The following is a 13528-nucleotide window of genomic DNA, read 5'->3' as shown; positions in this document are numbered from 1 at the left end:
CAAAAATACACGTCGATTAATTTTGGTGACTACATTTGGATGAGAAAGAATAAATATAGTAAAATAGTTAGACAAATAATTATTACCATTAAATTCTATCGTTAAGGATAAGACTTAAAGACATTAAATTAAATACTGAAAAAAATGGCAGTTTCACAAGACAGAAATAAAAAAAAAAAGTATTCAATAGATAAATTCAGATCTAAATCACAACATTAAACACCAGGAAATAGATGGCTATCAATAACAACTAAGTTATGTTGATTTAGTGATTAATTTATTAATATAAAAAATTTAAATTAGGTGCATACAATAATTCATTTACTAATAATAAATCCTTTAAATAAAGCAGATCAATTCTTTACTTCTGAATACATGAGATATGGTAAAAAACTAAAAACTATCTATCAATGACAGACCCCACAACAATAATTACCATGTAAAAAACGGATATCTCCAGTTAAATCCAATCGATTCATATCATAATGGGCTGCTAAGAAAAGGTTATGTAATTAATGATAATGGGAGGAGATATGAGGCAAGGGTTCGTCACGTTGGCCTATAAATTGATATCACTTCACAAACAAAAGAACACGTCACTTCTTCAAGCGGCAGTGTTTCTCTCAACAATTCTGTGCAACCGTAGAAGCTGAAGCTGCTTCATCAGTAACGTAACTCTTCAATTTTTTTTCATTTTAGTTTCAAATTTCAATTCTTTCTCTTTCACAACTACTCTTCTCAATGCTCCAGAAATAATTCTTCTCTCTCATTGTTATTTTTTCTTTTTAGTATAATTTATTTATATTCTTTATAAAATAGCAAAAAACGAAAAACTAACAATATGTTTCAAATGAGTCCAAAGATCTCGTTTTATCCCATCTGAATTGAATTGTTTTTCAATTAGCTTTTATTTGAGCTTATCCAGAGAAATTTTAACTAAACTTCCATACAAATCGATCCTAAAATAACAAACTAAAAAAGCATTTGATCTGTTCCACCTATCTATATATAGAGAAACTTGAGTCTTCTAAAATGAGAAAAAAATATATTAGCAACGAAAGAGTTAAAGAAGTGCACTAAGCTTTGTGTTTTATAAATTTTTGAAGATCAAGATCATCATCATGAGCAAGAACGAGGACAAACACTACGTGGTGTGGAAGGGAAGGGAGCCAGGGATTTACAAGTCATGGGACGACGCCAATGCGCAAGTTAACGGTTACTCGCGAAACTCCTTCAAGGGCTTTGACTCCTATCCCGAGGCCAAGGAAGCCTATAACCGTCCTAGCCTTTGGGAGAGCGACGAAGGCTCGTTGCACTCCCAAAGTGCGGAGTCTAAAAGCTATGGGAGTTCCACCAGCGGTGTTACGTCTGCCGGGTCTTACCAGTCTAATGGCGGTTATCAGTGGCAGAGTTCCAAGAAAAGTTATTATTGACGGAAGACTGATGAAGATCATGGGATAATAATGTTGTGATCAGTCTGTTAAGTTTTAAGTGTTAGTAGTATGCGTGTTTCATTTTGCTTTAGCGTTTTATGTGTACTCTTCTGTAACTAATGAATAATTGGTAAAATCTTTTTGCCTTAATTTAGTTTTATATAGAATTATTATTCTAGGGATTCTTTCTCCGTCATCTCCATTGACACTCGAATCCAGAGATGTCCTTTACAGCTAAAGATCATGGCACTATCAAACTTTAATGCTTAAGATCAATACAGACAGGTACATAAACAGTGAAATAGAAGAATTGAAACTACCCTTTACAATAACTAAACACATTTTTTTGTGTCACATAAATCAACAGAGAGGGAGGACAAATGGCATCTGAGCTACTACAGCTCATCGGCGACACACGTCATGGTGGCCCAAACCATGCGAGTTGAGTTACGTTGGTCTGGCAACCCATGATGGCCCAAACCATACGGGCCAGGCTGCCTGTTGACAGCCCAAGGCCCTCCACCATAAAATGTGAATCATCAAAAATAAGGATCCATTCTTGCACCGAAATAAAGTTGAATGGGATGGTCCAGGGTTCCGGGTAAAGAACTACCAAATTTAAATATTTAATATATTAAGAATGACCTCATCTTCAATAGATTATATTCAAAGCTGAATAACTCCTAGACAGAGGGCTAAAAGATATGAACATGATTGCATGACAATTTGACATAGCAAGAAAATAACAACGAACAAAATAAGATATCAATATAATTCACTTGAGCAATAAAGACTCCACACAAAAGAAAAAAAAAGTAAAATAACAATTAGATTCTCGAGAAATTCAGTCTCGAACTAATTAGTTCTTGAAAAAAATACCAATTAAGTTTTCAACTATAGCAAACAGGACATATATGTCCAATTGCCCATGTATTTTGTTATTTACAGTACTACAAGTCCTACCACGTGAGCATGGAAAACAATGTAGTTTTGGTTATCTCTGAGTTTCCATATAACTTTACCAATTGCTTTCTATGGTGAAGGACCAGATTGGTACTTTTTTTTTTTTTTTTCCTTTAGGTTAATTAGTCCAAGGTCAAGATCTTTAGAAATCTAAGTGTTACTTTACTCAGCAAAAAATTATTATTCAATGAATTACAACATGTGGGTAAAGGCACAGATCTTTAAACACTATTAGGATTAGAATCCTAAGAAAAAGAAACATAAATTAAATTGGTAAAAACAAGAACTCAGGCCTTCCTTCCACTGTATGGACATTTTTTCCTCTATAAGATACGGCAAAGACCTCTCAGTTTACCACATCAGAACTATCCTCCTTGTTTGTTTCAGGTCCTGTATCCCAAATTGAATAAAGCATAAGATCATAAATTTATCACACAGAATAACAAACTACTTCCAAAGTTATATAAAAAGTGAAAATTTGGCATTAAAGCCAAATGCGGATTAGAATGAGAAATGTATACATACAAACACAAGAAAACTCCCCAAAGTTAAGAAATAACATATAAGTAATTCTATTGAACTACTGTATACATGGTAGCCACGATAATAATTTTGGAAAGAAAAATCTCAAAATAAGCTGAATCCAATAAATGATGGGATTATCCAATATGCAGAAACACGTTGAATAACAACAATGTAACTTAAATTAAGTAACAGCAAGTGGAAACCATAGCTTTGCAGACTAGAATTGTAGTTTTCGAAATAAATTAATCAGAATGCAACACATTTTTATAACACTAGCAGTGTAAAATGGCTTGGTTATTGTTTCGGACTTGGCATATGAATTTGTATGAAATCCATAGTGCAGAGAATAAAAAAACAAATAATTCCCAAAGCTGAAGAAGTTCAAAACTTCAAATAGCAGCAAAACTCTAAAAAACTTTTCAGATCCCAGTAGCATCTTAAGTAGTGACATGCTACTATACCATTTGGACAACAATAACCTTCAAGATGCTTGGCAACACTACCATAATGATTCAATTACAAAGTCCCAACAACGGAACCGCAAACTTAAGCCAATGAAAAACAACAAATGCAATGAAGACAATTCAAGGTAACAACTCTATCAGCATTATTGGGTCAATATGAATAATCTTGCAATTTCAGGTTAGGACATTGATTAAGTAAACACATCTATGACACGACGACTTCAAAATTCTAATTTGAATAAACATAAAAGAGATTATTCAGCCAACTAAGGGTCCTTGTTCGGATAGTGTTCTTACAAGCATTTTTCAACATACTTCACTTCTAACTTACTTCCACTTCAAAAAGATTAAAAACTAAGTATTTTTCTAATTCTGAAATTTTTGGGAGCCTATCTAACAAATCATTAACGCATGTAACTAGTAACTGTAGCAAGTAAAAATTGCCCAAGAACACAAAATCAAGTACCTTCTTCTGCTACTCCTTCATCTTCATAATCTTCTTCTTCTTCTTCTTCTTCTTCTTCTTCTTCTCTTCTTCTTCTTCTTCTTCTTCTTCTTCTTCTTCTTCTTCTTCTTCTTCTTCTTCATCTTCATCATCACCGCCCTGGTAATCAACCCCATACCTCTTATTCAAGTAATCCACAGCAGCAGGTGTAAGCACAAGCTTATCAGCATTCAAAATATCAAACAAATTCAGCGTCCTCGGCGTCAAAACCTTCACCGTCCCAATGTTCCGGCTCGAAAGCACAACGTTCTCCGGCACCTCCATCATCAAGAACATGGCCTTTTCCTTAGGGTCCAGTCCCCACCGCTTCATCGCCGCAATGAACTCCTTCGTCTTCGGCTTCCCCTGAAACTCCTCCGCGAAGTCCTCGACCACGAACGTGTTCACCGCCGCGCTCGCCATCGCGGTGGAAATCGCAAGCCTCTTCTCCTTCCTGTTTATTTTGATGCTCCAGTCCCTGGGCTTGGGCCCGAAAATGACACCTCCGCCGGGTCTGAGCGGTGTCCTGTTGGACCCCCTGCGGGCCCGGCCGGTCTTCTTCTGCGGATAGGGTTTTCTCCCTCCGCCGCGAACCTCGGCCCGCGTTAGGGTTGAGGCGGTGCCACGGCGCTTGTTTTGGAGGTCGGTGATGATTGCGCGGTGGACGACGGCGCGTGCGGTGTCGGGTGGGGCGGCGCGGAGGTCGAGTTGCGCTTCGCCGATTTTGTCGCCGGAAAATGAGAGAAGCGGTAGGGTTGCGGCTTTGCACGCGACGGAGAGAGAGTGAGAGAAGGGTTTTGATGATGAGGGTAGTTTGGGGATTTTGGTATTGTTGAAGAAGATAGAGGAAGAGAAGAAGGAGAGGGAGGTTGAGGCTGGTGTTGTGAGTGAACACATTGTTGTGGTTTATCCGAGTTTCGCTGAGTCAGTAACTCGCTCTTCTGCTTCTGCTGTTGCTGCTTCTATCCTATCCACTAAAGAGATAGATAGGGAGTAGTGGTTACTCGGGAAACTGGTAAACCAGCTACCTTAGCTTAGCTTCATTATTACTTGAGACTTGAGAGTTGTGACCTTTTCTTTCTCATTATTTTTCTTTTTATCCTTTCCTCAATGTTTCTTAAAAATTACAAGTCAAAACTATTTTTAATTTTTTACTATTTTTTTTTTACCAAAAATATGAGACTCGAACCCACAACCTGTTAATTGAATATGGAGAGACTATGCCATTTGAGCTATTATTCATTGATTTTTAATTTTTTACCTTAAAACATTAGTTAAAAGAATTTAAATAAAAATTTTCATCAAACATTAAAAGGAGTTTAATTTTGATGTACTCATAGTATAAAATTTTTTATACAGTCATATAATTACATTTGTTTTTTTTATAATTATTCACACGGTCAATATAAAAGATAGTTATTTTTATTTATGTAATATTACGTAATTGAATACGCGTGTAAAGATTTTTATATGAACGGTACATCAAAATTAAATACATATTAAAAGATTAAAAACATATGCTTTTAAAAGAAATTGTTAACAAGTTTCTTAAAAATAAAAATGTAAAAAAAATACTTATCATGCTAATTTTATTTTTAAGGGCAATTTACCAAATTAAAATGATTGGATGAAAGCTTTATCAAATTACAACATTTGGAATTTGGTTACCATTTTGCGTTGAATCCATTTATATAGAAACCGTGGGAGCCAACCACGGATTCCAAATGCACATAAACCGTGGGAGGTAGGGAGGTTTTATGATCAAATCTTGTTGTATGTAAACCGTGGTAGGCAGCCACGGTTTACGTGAAGAGAATCTGAAGCATAAACCGTGGTAGGCAGCCACGGTTTATGAGTAAATGGTTTCAAACATAAACCCTTAGAGGCAGCCACGGTTTATGAGTGAGTAGTATAAATAGCAAAGCCGTGGCTGGTGAGGGCGGATCATTTGTGAGTTTTGTGAGTGAGGGGAAGGTTGGTGGGTGAGAGAGGAAAAAAAAAATTTTTTTGTTAAGTTGCTGGTTTGAGAAGTTGAACCGGTTTATGGGAGAACCGATGGAGGAAGAAGACCGGCTGTACCGGTTAAACCGCGTTGCGCATGTGGCTGGATTTATCGACCAAGAGGTTGGTTAAACCGGCTTTTTATTATTATTTTTTGTTTAATGTTCTTATCATTAATGGTAAATGTTAAATTAATATTTTAACAGTTATAATAGAATTTTTTGCTGTTATCATGATAGTGAGTATTTTATATTTATTGAATTTGTAATTTATATTGTTGGCAGAAATAATTTTTTAGGTTTACGTGTTAGTAATATTGTTAGTGTTATTTTCTCTATTGTTGTTATGCTTAGGGTTTTTTATTCATATTACTGTAAATTGTTGCTGTTGTTGTCTGTTGAGAGTTCGCTATCTTTATTTTTACAGCCTGCTAGGGTTATTAGTGGTGTGAGAAGACAACAGAATATGCCTTTACACGAGCGTATCATACCGTATCTAGAGACGGCGGGCTTATATCACTTGGCTAGGCTGAACAGTTAGTGGTTCTGGGTTGATGAGCCTCTACTTAGCGCATTCATTGAGAGGTGGCGTCCTGAGACCCACACATTCCACATGCCCTTTGGGGAGTGTACGGTCACCTTGGAGGACGTGGCCTATCAGCTGGGTTTACCGATTGATGGTGAGCCTGTGAGTGGGTGCCTTAGTGAGTTTGAGAATTTCATGGAAGATGGAAGACCGGCATGGATGTGGTTCCGTGAGCTGTTTGGGGAGTTACCTCCGCAGAATAAAGTGAAGCAGATGACAGTGTGCTACACATGGTTCCATGAGCGGTTTTGGGTTTTGCCAGCAGATGCTACTGAGGACATTGGTGGTGTGGGCACAGGGATGGATCAGGGTACGTACGAGGCGGGGGGTTCTTCTCAGATGTTTGAGGTGGGGGGTTCTTCTCAGATGTTCGCCGACTATACTACGGCGGCAGTCGGTATGGACATTGATGATCCTGTGAGTCAGTCAGAGTTCTTCAGAGATATAGCAGACATCTTGGGAGAGGATGATGGCACTCATTATAGGCCACAGATGGATGAGGTACATTCACAGTTTGCCGAGCACCAGCCACATGTTCAGGATGTACAGCCAGGTTTGCCGGTTGACCTGAACGAGCCTGCGCCTTCACCATTGGACCCATGGTTCGCGTTGGGAGGTACCCCAGCTTCGGCTTTCAGCGTAGTTCCGCCACAGGCACAGGTGCCACAGGTGGATGAGAGACCACGGAGGGCTCGTCGTGCTCCTTTATGTGGCACTGGAGGTCACCTTATTGGTCAGTTGCAGGATGACGACAGTGACACGATCGAGGACTCTGATTAGTTAGCTATGTATTTCCCTTTTGTCTATGTCCTTTCTTTCGTTATGTACTTGGATTAATGTTTAAACATTTGTTATGGTTTCTCGTGTTGTATCTTAAATTGATGTATCCTTGTATTAAGTATGATTAATGATCTAGTCGTTTCTATTTTATTTGTCCAAACAAATACAACGACATTAACACTAAATTAGGCTTTCTTAATATACCAAGTCAAGAAACAAATATTCTTACAGGACGATACATAAACATATGACTAACAACAATGCTACTTATAAGACTGAAATTAAACATACATTGATAACCCAGCATGAACCTAAAGGATACAACCTAATGATCCCCGCCAGCAGTATCTCTTCGCTGGCCACAGTTCCTCCGCGTGTGACCTGGCTGTCGACAGAGCCCACAGCGCTTGGGCTGGTTCTCAGCAGATCGATCCATGGGACCACGGATCCTAGTTGCCTTCGGCCGACCTTCCCTGGCTCGCCTCATGTTAGGATCAGGAATGATAGTAGGCCCGGCATATGGTGGCCATAGCCCTTCTGGTATGGGCGGAACAAACCCGTTACTGTAAACTTTGAACACCTCACTCATACGATACACCTCATGCACATATGCTGCCCAATTAAGCCGGGAGTGGGCGCAACAAGCAATGGCGTGACAGCATGGATAATGGAGGGCCTGAAAGTACCCACAATCACATGTGTGATCCTTCAGCGAGACCCTGTAGCTACCCAAGGAGAAGTTTCCAGTCGGTGTAGTCTCAGCAACCGTGTACTCCGACTGGTGCCTGTCGTACAACGTGACGGTGAAGCACCTTGACTCCCTTATGTTCCTTTCAATACCCTTGACCAATGCCTGACAAAACTCTTGTCCAGCTCCAAGTTGCGCCTCTGCTGTTTATCCCCGGATAACGAATAGCTCAGCAAGCCTTCCGTATGTGGACTTAACCAACGACGTGACCGGGAGGTTTCGAGTTCCCTTCAAGACGGAGTTCACACATTCACTGATGTTTGTTGTCATGTGCCCGAACCGTCTACCGCTATCCTGGTGTTGCGTCCACTTCTCATACTCCATCCGGTTCGCCCAATCACACATTGCCGGATTCTCTGTACGCATGATGTCGAACCAGTAATAGAACTCTGCCTCAGTTTTTGCGTACGCAGCATTAACCAGCATTCTTCTCGCATCTTTACCTTTGAAAGAAAGGCTGAAATTTGCTGCCACATGGCGGATACAGTACGCCCGATAAGCACGGGGGGGCAGCCAACCATTCACGGGATCCTCTAGTGCAGACTTGATACCGTTATGCCTATCCGAGATAACAAGGATACCCTCCTGTGGAGTCACGTGCCTTCTCAAGTTGGACAAGAAAAATGCCCATGACTCGGCATTTTCTCCTTCCACAAGGGCGAATGCTATGGGGAGGATGTTTGAGTTCCCATCCTGTGCAATCGCCAGCAGTAAGGTGCCTCCATATTTGCCGTACAAGTGGGTACCATCAATACTCACAAGCGGCTTACAATGTTGGAAGGCCTCAACGCAAGGTGGAAATGTCCAGAACAGACGGTGAAAGTACACTGTTGACTCATCAATCTGGTCCCCAACTATAACAGCAGACGTCTGCAACACAGTAACTGTCCCGGGCATCGTCAACTCCACGCCTAGCATCCAACGTGGCAATTCGGCATAAGACTCTTCCCAGTCTCCATATATTTGTGCAACTGCCTTCTGTTTTGCTTTCCAAACCTTCCGGTAACTGGGCTTGAAGCCGTAATCAGCTTCAGTCGCTTGTTGCAAGACCTTGATCGGTACTGCAGCATCCGCACTAACCAACGGAAAAATCCTCGCACAGATAACGTGGTAATCAAGCTGACGGTGATCACTGGAAACAGATGTTGCTAAGCAAGTGTGCGGACCGTTGTACCTCCTAACCTCCCAAGTTCCCTTCCGTGCACGGAGCGAAATCCGAATCATCCAACTACAACTTTTGCCGAAATCCTTGCACATTCCATGATACTTCAAATGGTCCGATTCCATCACTCGGTACTCAACACCTCGACGGATGCTGTAGTCCTTCACACTAAGAACAGCTTCTTCTTTACTCTGGAACGATTGCCCAATCTGAAATTCGGTTGACGAACCACCTACTGTAGCAACTCCGGCCGTATGTTCACCCAGAGCCTCCAAGTTTAACGTCGAGAAGTGTGGAGGGTAATGCTGTGTGCCGGAACTTGAAGGACCTTGTTGTGCTTGTGGATTGGCACCGGTGTCATCGTCGCTGTCCCCAAATATATTTACAGGCTCCTCATCAGAGTCATCGTCCCGCATTGCATTCTCTACTCGATCAGGTACCCCGAATTCTTGATGTTCATCATCTGTGGCACGACCTGATTCCCCCAGAAATGCCTGTTGCAGTACCCCTTCATTAGGGGAGCGTGCAGTTGGAACTGCAACCGCTGGTACCAGATCAGCCGCAAAAGAAGGAGAGGCAACCTGCGGAACAGAAAACCGGTTTGCTGGCGCCGAGCAAGACGCACCGCCAGCGGCAGTCGAGCTATGAACAGGAGCCGATGCCCCAGAACTATCCAGAGTTACCTCCAACTTCGCATACAACTCGTGTATTCTGACCTCAGGAAAACTCCTCACGCAATGAAATAGAACCCTAATATCTTCGTCAGCCCCTAACACGAATGTATCATACATCACACCGCTAGAAACTACAGCAATGGGAATCCTGTAGAAGATCTTCTTCACAACCTTGCTCCCAAAAACTCCAAGCTTCTGCAAGATGGTGCTTTTCAAATCTGACAAACTGTTTGACGAACTAACAAATACACTCAACGGTTCTCTATCAGTGAACTTCACACCATATTTTTTGCTTTTTTTAATTTTTCCAGAGCAGTGCACTAACACAAGAACACTCTCTCCCTCACTTGACATTGTGATAATGATCTCCTCAGCAACTACATTCTCACTCGAATATATATAGATTTTCATTATACATAAACCGTGGTAGGTTACAGGATTTTATGATCATTTGAATGCCCTTCATAAACCGTGGTTGCCAACCACGGTTTATACTTTTTCTTCTTCATAAACCGTGGCTACCACCAGCGGTTTCTGCTTTTCATTCATAAAGTGTAAACCGTGGCTGCCTACCACGGTTTACGTTGTGCATTTCCAACTCATAAAACCCTGCTGCCTCCCACGGTTTATGTGCATTTGGAATCCGTGGTTGGCTCCCACGGTTTCTATATAAATGGATTCAACGCAAAATAGTAACCAAATTCCAAATGTTGTAATTTGGTAAAGCTTTCATCCAATCATTTTATTTTGGAAAATTGCCCTATTTTTAATACTATTATACATATTTAATAGATAAAATGGGAGATTAATGTTAATTCGTTTACAATACACTAATAATATAATAATAATTAAAAATGTTCATCATTAAATATATAAAATATTTTAAAGATTAAATTTTGATATAATTTTTTATAAGCATGACTAAAAAAAGAGATATTTTTATCCTTAAAATTTAGTAATTTTTTGTTTAATATATATTATTTTGTGATTTTTTGTTAGCAACCAATAATATTTTTAAAAAATAAAAAACATAAAAATCAAATTTTTATGAAATTTTTTTGTGTATTTTTTAAATAGTTATTTAAATATTTTTATAAAATTTTAGATTAAATGAATAAGCGTTTTGTTAAATACAAAAATCGTTTGCCATTTATAAAAAAAAATATTTTTTAGACGTTTTTATTTTATTTTAAAATAATTTGATAATATTTTTGTAAATGCCAAAATTTAAAAGCATTTTTGTAACCTTTAAAAGTATTTATCCTCGAATTACTAAGAAAATAATAGCTATGAAGGTTCTTGTTGGATGGTAATGCAAATGCATAAGGAGTTATTTACCTAGGATATAAATTGTTCATACTTCTTGCTGAGATGATGAGCTAATGGGATTTGGACCTCTAATAACATTAAAATCAGGTAAGAAGGATAACTTGTAAAATACTTTAATTTTAAGTTAATAATATTTTAGGTGATAATGTATTGAAAAAAAAAATTATCTGCCATTTTTTTTCTTTTTTGTATTTTGATGAGATAACAATTTAGACATTTATTATCTTTAATGTACGTATTTAATGCTATATTTTCATTTGACAATTTCGTAGTTTTGTGACTTTAGTCTTAATCCACAACATAGGAACCACTTACATCAAAATGCATAAACCAATTTTTTTTAAAGATTATATATGAGAATGTGACAAGTGTCTTCATTTGTGTTTTAGTGTATTCCAACGAATTATTATAGAAAATGTCAAATTTTATAACCAAACCTTATACATAGAATTGATTAATTTGGTTCATTTTAACCGATTTTTTTACTTTTACATTAAAAAAATCAGATTTTTGGACAAATACAATGTTGGACTTGGACTGTTTATATTTAAAAAAAATAATGAAAAGAGTCAAAATTAATCCATTACATCTCATAAAAAAAAAATCATTACAAATTATGCATTAATTTGCAGGTTCTTTATTATTTCTCAGTTTGGAGGTACTGCAGTCTCTTGGTGCTGGTGTTATCTTGGTAAATCCATAGAATGTCACAGATATTGCTGCTTCTATTGGTTATGCATTGAATATGCCAGTCGATGAAAGAGAAAAACTACATTACAGATACTAACATTTGATACCTTGAAGATGCTAATAATATGCTTTCTATAATATTTTGATGAGGACAATGGTCTAATGCATCTAGTTTTGATGAAGTCAAAAACAGAAGCACTTTTTGCTTTTGAAATGACCCAACAGCATGCCATCCAAGATGGAGAATTCAGCCTTGAGAATTTATTACAAAATAATGATAAAAAGATACCTACTGGCGGACTTGTTAGCGTGAAATCCAGTAAGAGGGGGAAAATGTGGAGCGTGACATGGGCGGCGGCAAATTGCAGCATAGCAGAGCTTTCTGGAGAAGATGAAATCGGTAACAACAACAAGGAAGAAGAATCGGCACAGAAGGGGAAGAATTATGATGCCGCTGAGAAACCGAAAGGGTTAACTAGACTTCGGACAAAACTGCATCACCGCCGCAAAGATTCAGGCAAAGGCAAGGAAGACAGCTAATGGAGGCAGCAGCTGGATGGGAAACGGCGAGGAGGCAAGTCGCATATTGGAAAATGGAATTTTTTAAATGGGACCTAAGACGGCCATCTGGAACACGAGAAGCTGTAAGAGAGTAGAAGTTGGATAGCATCTGCAATAAGGGAGAAGAACCGACCAACGGAACCAGACAACCAGCGCCTTTGGCTCGAGGAAGAAGGAGATCAATGCAGATCTTCTGGGTTGGGTTAGGTGGAGCTCTGGGTCCTTTCTCAATTGGTAAAAATAAAAATTTAAGCATGCTAAGGACCAATTTATTTAAACCGGACCGAGTCAAGCTGGATTTAGAAAATCGAATTTGGAGAATAATTTATGAAAAATTTATTCTAAAGGAACGTTAGGAAGATTTAATTATTAAAAATGATATTTAATACCAAAATTATTAAGAATGACCAAATCTTTTTATAATATTTAAGAAGAAGAACTAAATCCTTTTATAAGGAGATAAATATATTCTTAACTAACTATTTATTTATTTATTTATTTATTATAATCTTTAATATATGTTGTTTGATTTTCAATACTATATAAATATGTATGAATATTCACTTGGGATTAATTAGTTAATTAATTAAAAAAATTATTCTAAAAGATCGCTAGGGAGATTTGATTATTAAAATATTGATTCTTAACTATTTATTTATTTATTTTTTATAATTTTTATATTAACCATTTTTTTTTAATTTTAGCAATTTTTATTATTTATTTATATTTTATTTTTATGATCTTTTGTCTTTTTTTCTCGTTGGGTAAAAATTACAAAAATAAAAATAATAATTAATTAATTAAATTTTAAGAGAAATAAATTTTATTAACATAAAGATTATAATAAATAAATAAATAAATAAATAAAGATATATTTATCTTTGTATAAAAAGATTTGGTTCATCTTCTTAAATATTATAAAAAGATTTAGTCATTCTTAATAATTTTAATATTAAAAGTTCTTTTTAATAATGAAATCTTCGTAACGGTTCTTTAGAATAATTTTCTCATAATTTATTAGGTAAATACTATAGTACCTATCACTTTTTACCTAAGTTATTAAAAAAGATAAATAAATAATATTTAATAAACTTTATATGATTTACTTTTTATTTTAAATATTTTATTT

At 37.4% G+C, this 13528-nt stretch overlaps 1 protein-coding gene and 1 long non-coding RNA gene across 2 annotated transcripts; one reads left to right on the top strand and one right to left on the bottom strand.

Annotated features, from left to right (window-relative positions):
* The first annotated feature begins 584 nt into the window (after positions 1-584).
* On the top strand, positions 585-1611 carry LOC130936523 (uncharacterized). The gene is made up of 2 exons (XR_009068123.1): positions 585-671; positions 1107-1611. It is a non-coding gene; the product is annotated as an uncharacterized LOC130936523 (long non-coding RNA).
* A 926-nt stretch (positions 1612-2537) lies between these two features.
* On the bottom strand, positions 2538-4920 carry LOC130936746 (50S ribosomal protein L4, chloroplastic). The gene is made up of 2 exons (XM_057866890.1): positions 3852-4920; positions 2538-2786 (listed from the first exon to the last, which is right to left on the bottom strand). The coding sequence occupies exon 1, from the start codon at positions 4764-4766 to the stop codon at positions 3861-3863; it is 906 nt and encodes a 301-aa protein (XP_057722873.1). The 5' UTR covers positions 4767-4920; the 3' UTR covers positions 2538-2786; positions 3852-3860.
* Positions 4921-13528: the final 8608 nt, after the last annotated feature.

This window comes from Arachis stenosperma, chromosome 6, assembly GCF_014773155.1.
Source record: "Arachis stenosperma cultivar V10309 chromosome 6, arast.V10309.gnm1.PFL2, whole genome shotgun sequence".
In the NCBI taxonomy this organism is placed as follows: domain Eukaryota; kingdom Viridiplantae; phylum Streptophyta; class Magnoliopsida; order Fabales; family Fabaceae; genus Arachis; species Arachis stenosperma.
This window is presented reverse-complemented; position numbering and strand designations above follow the sequence as displayed.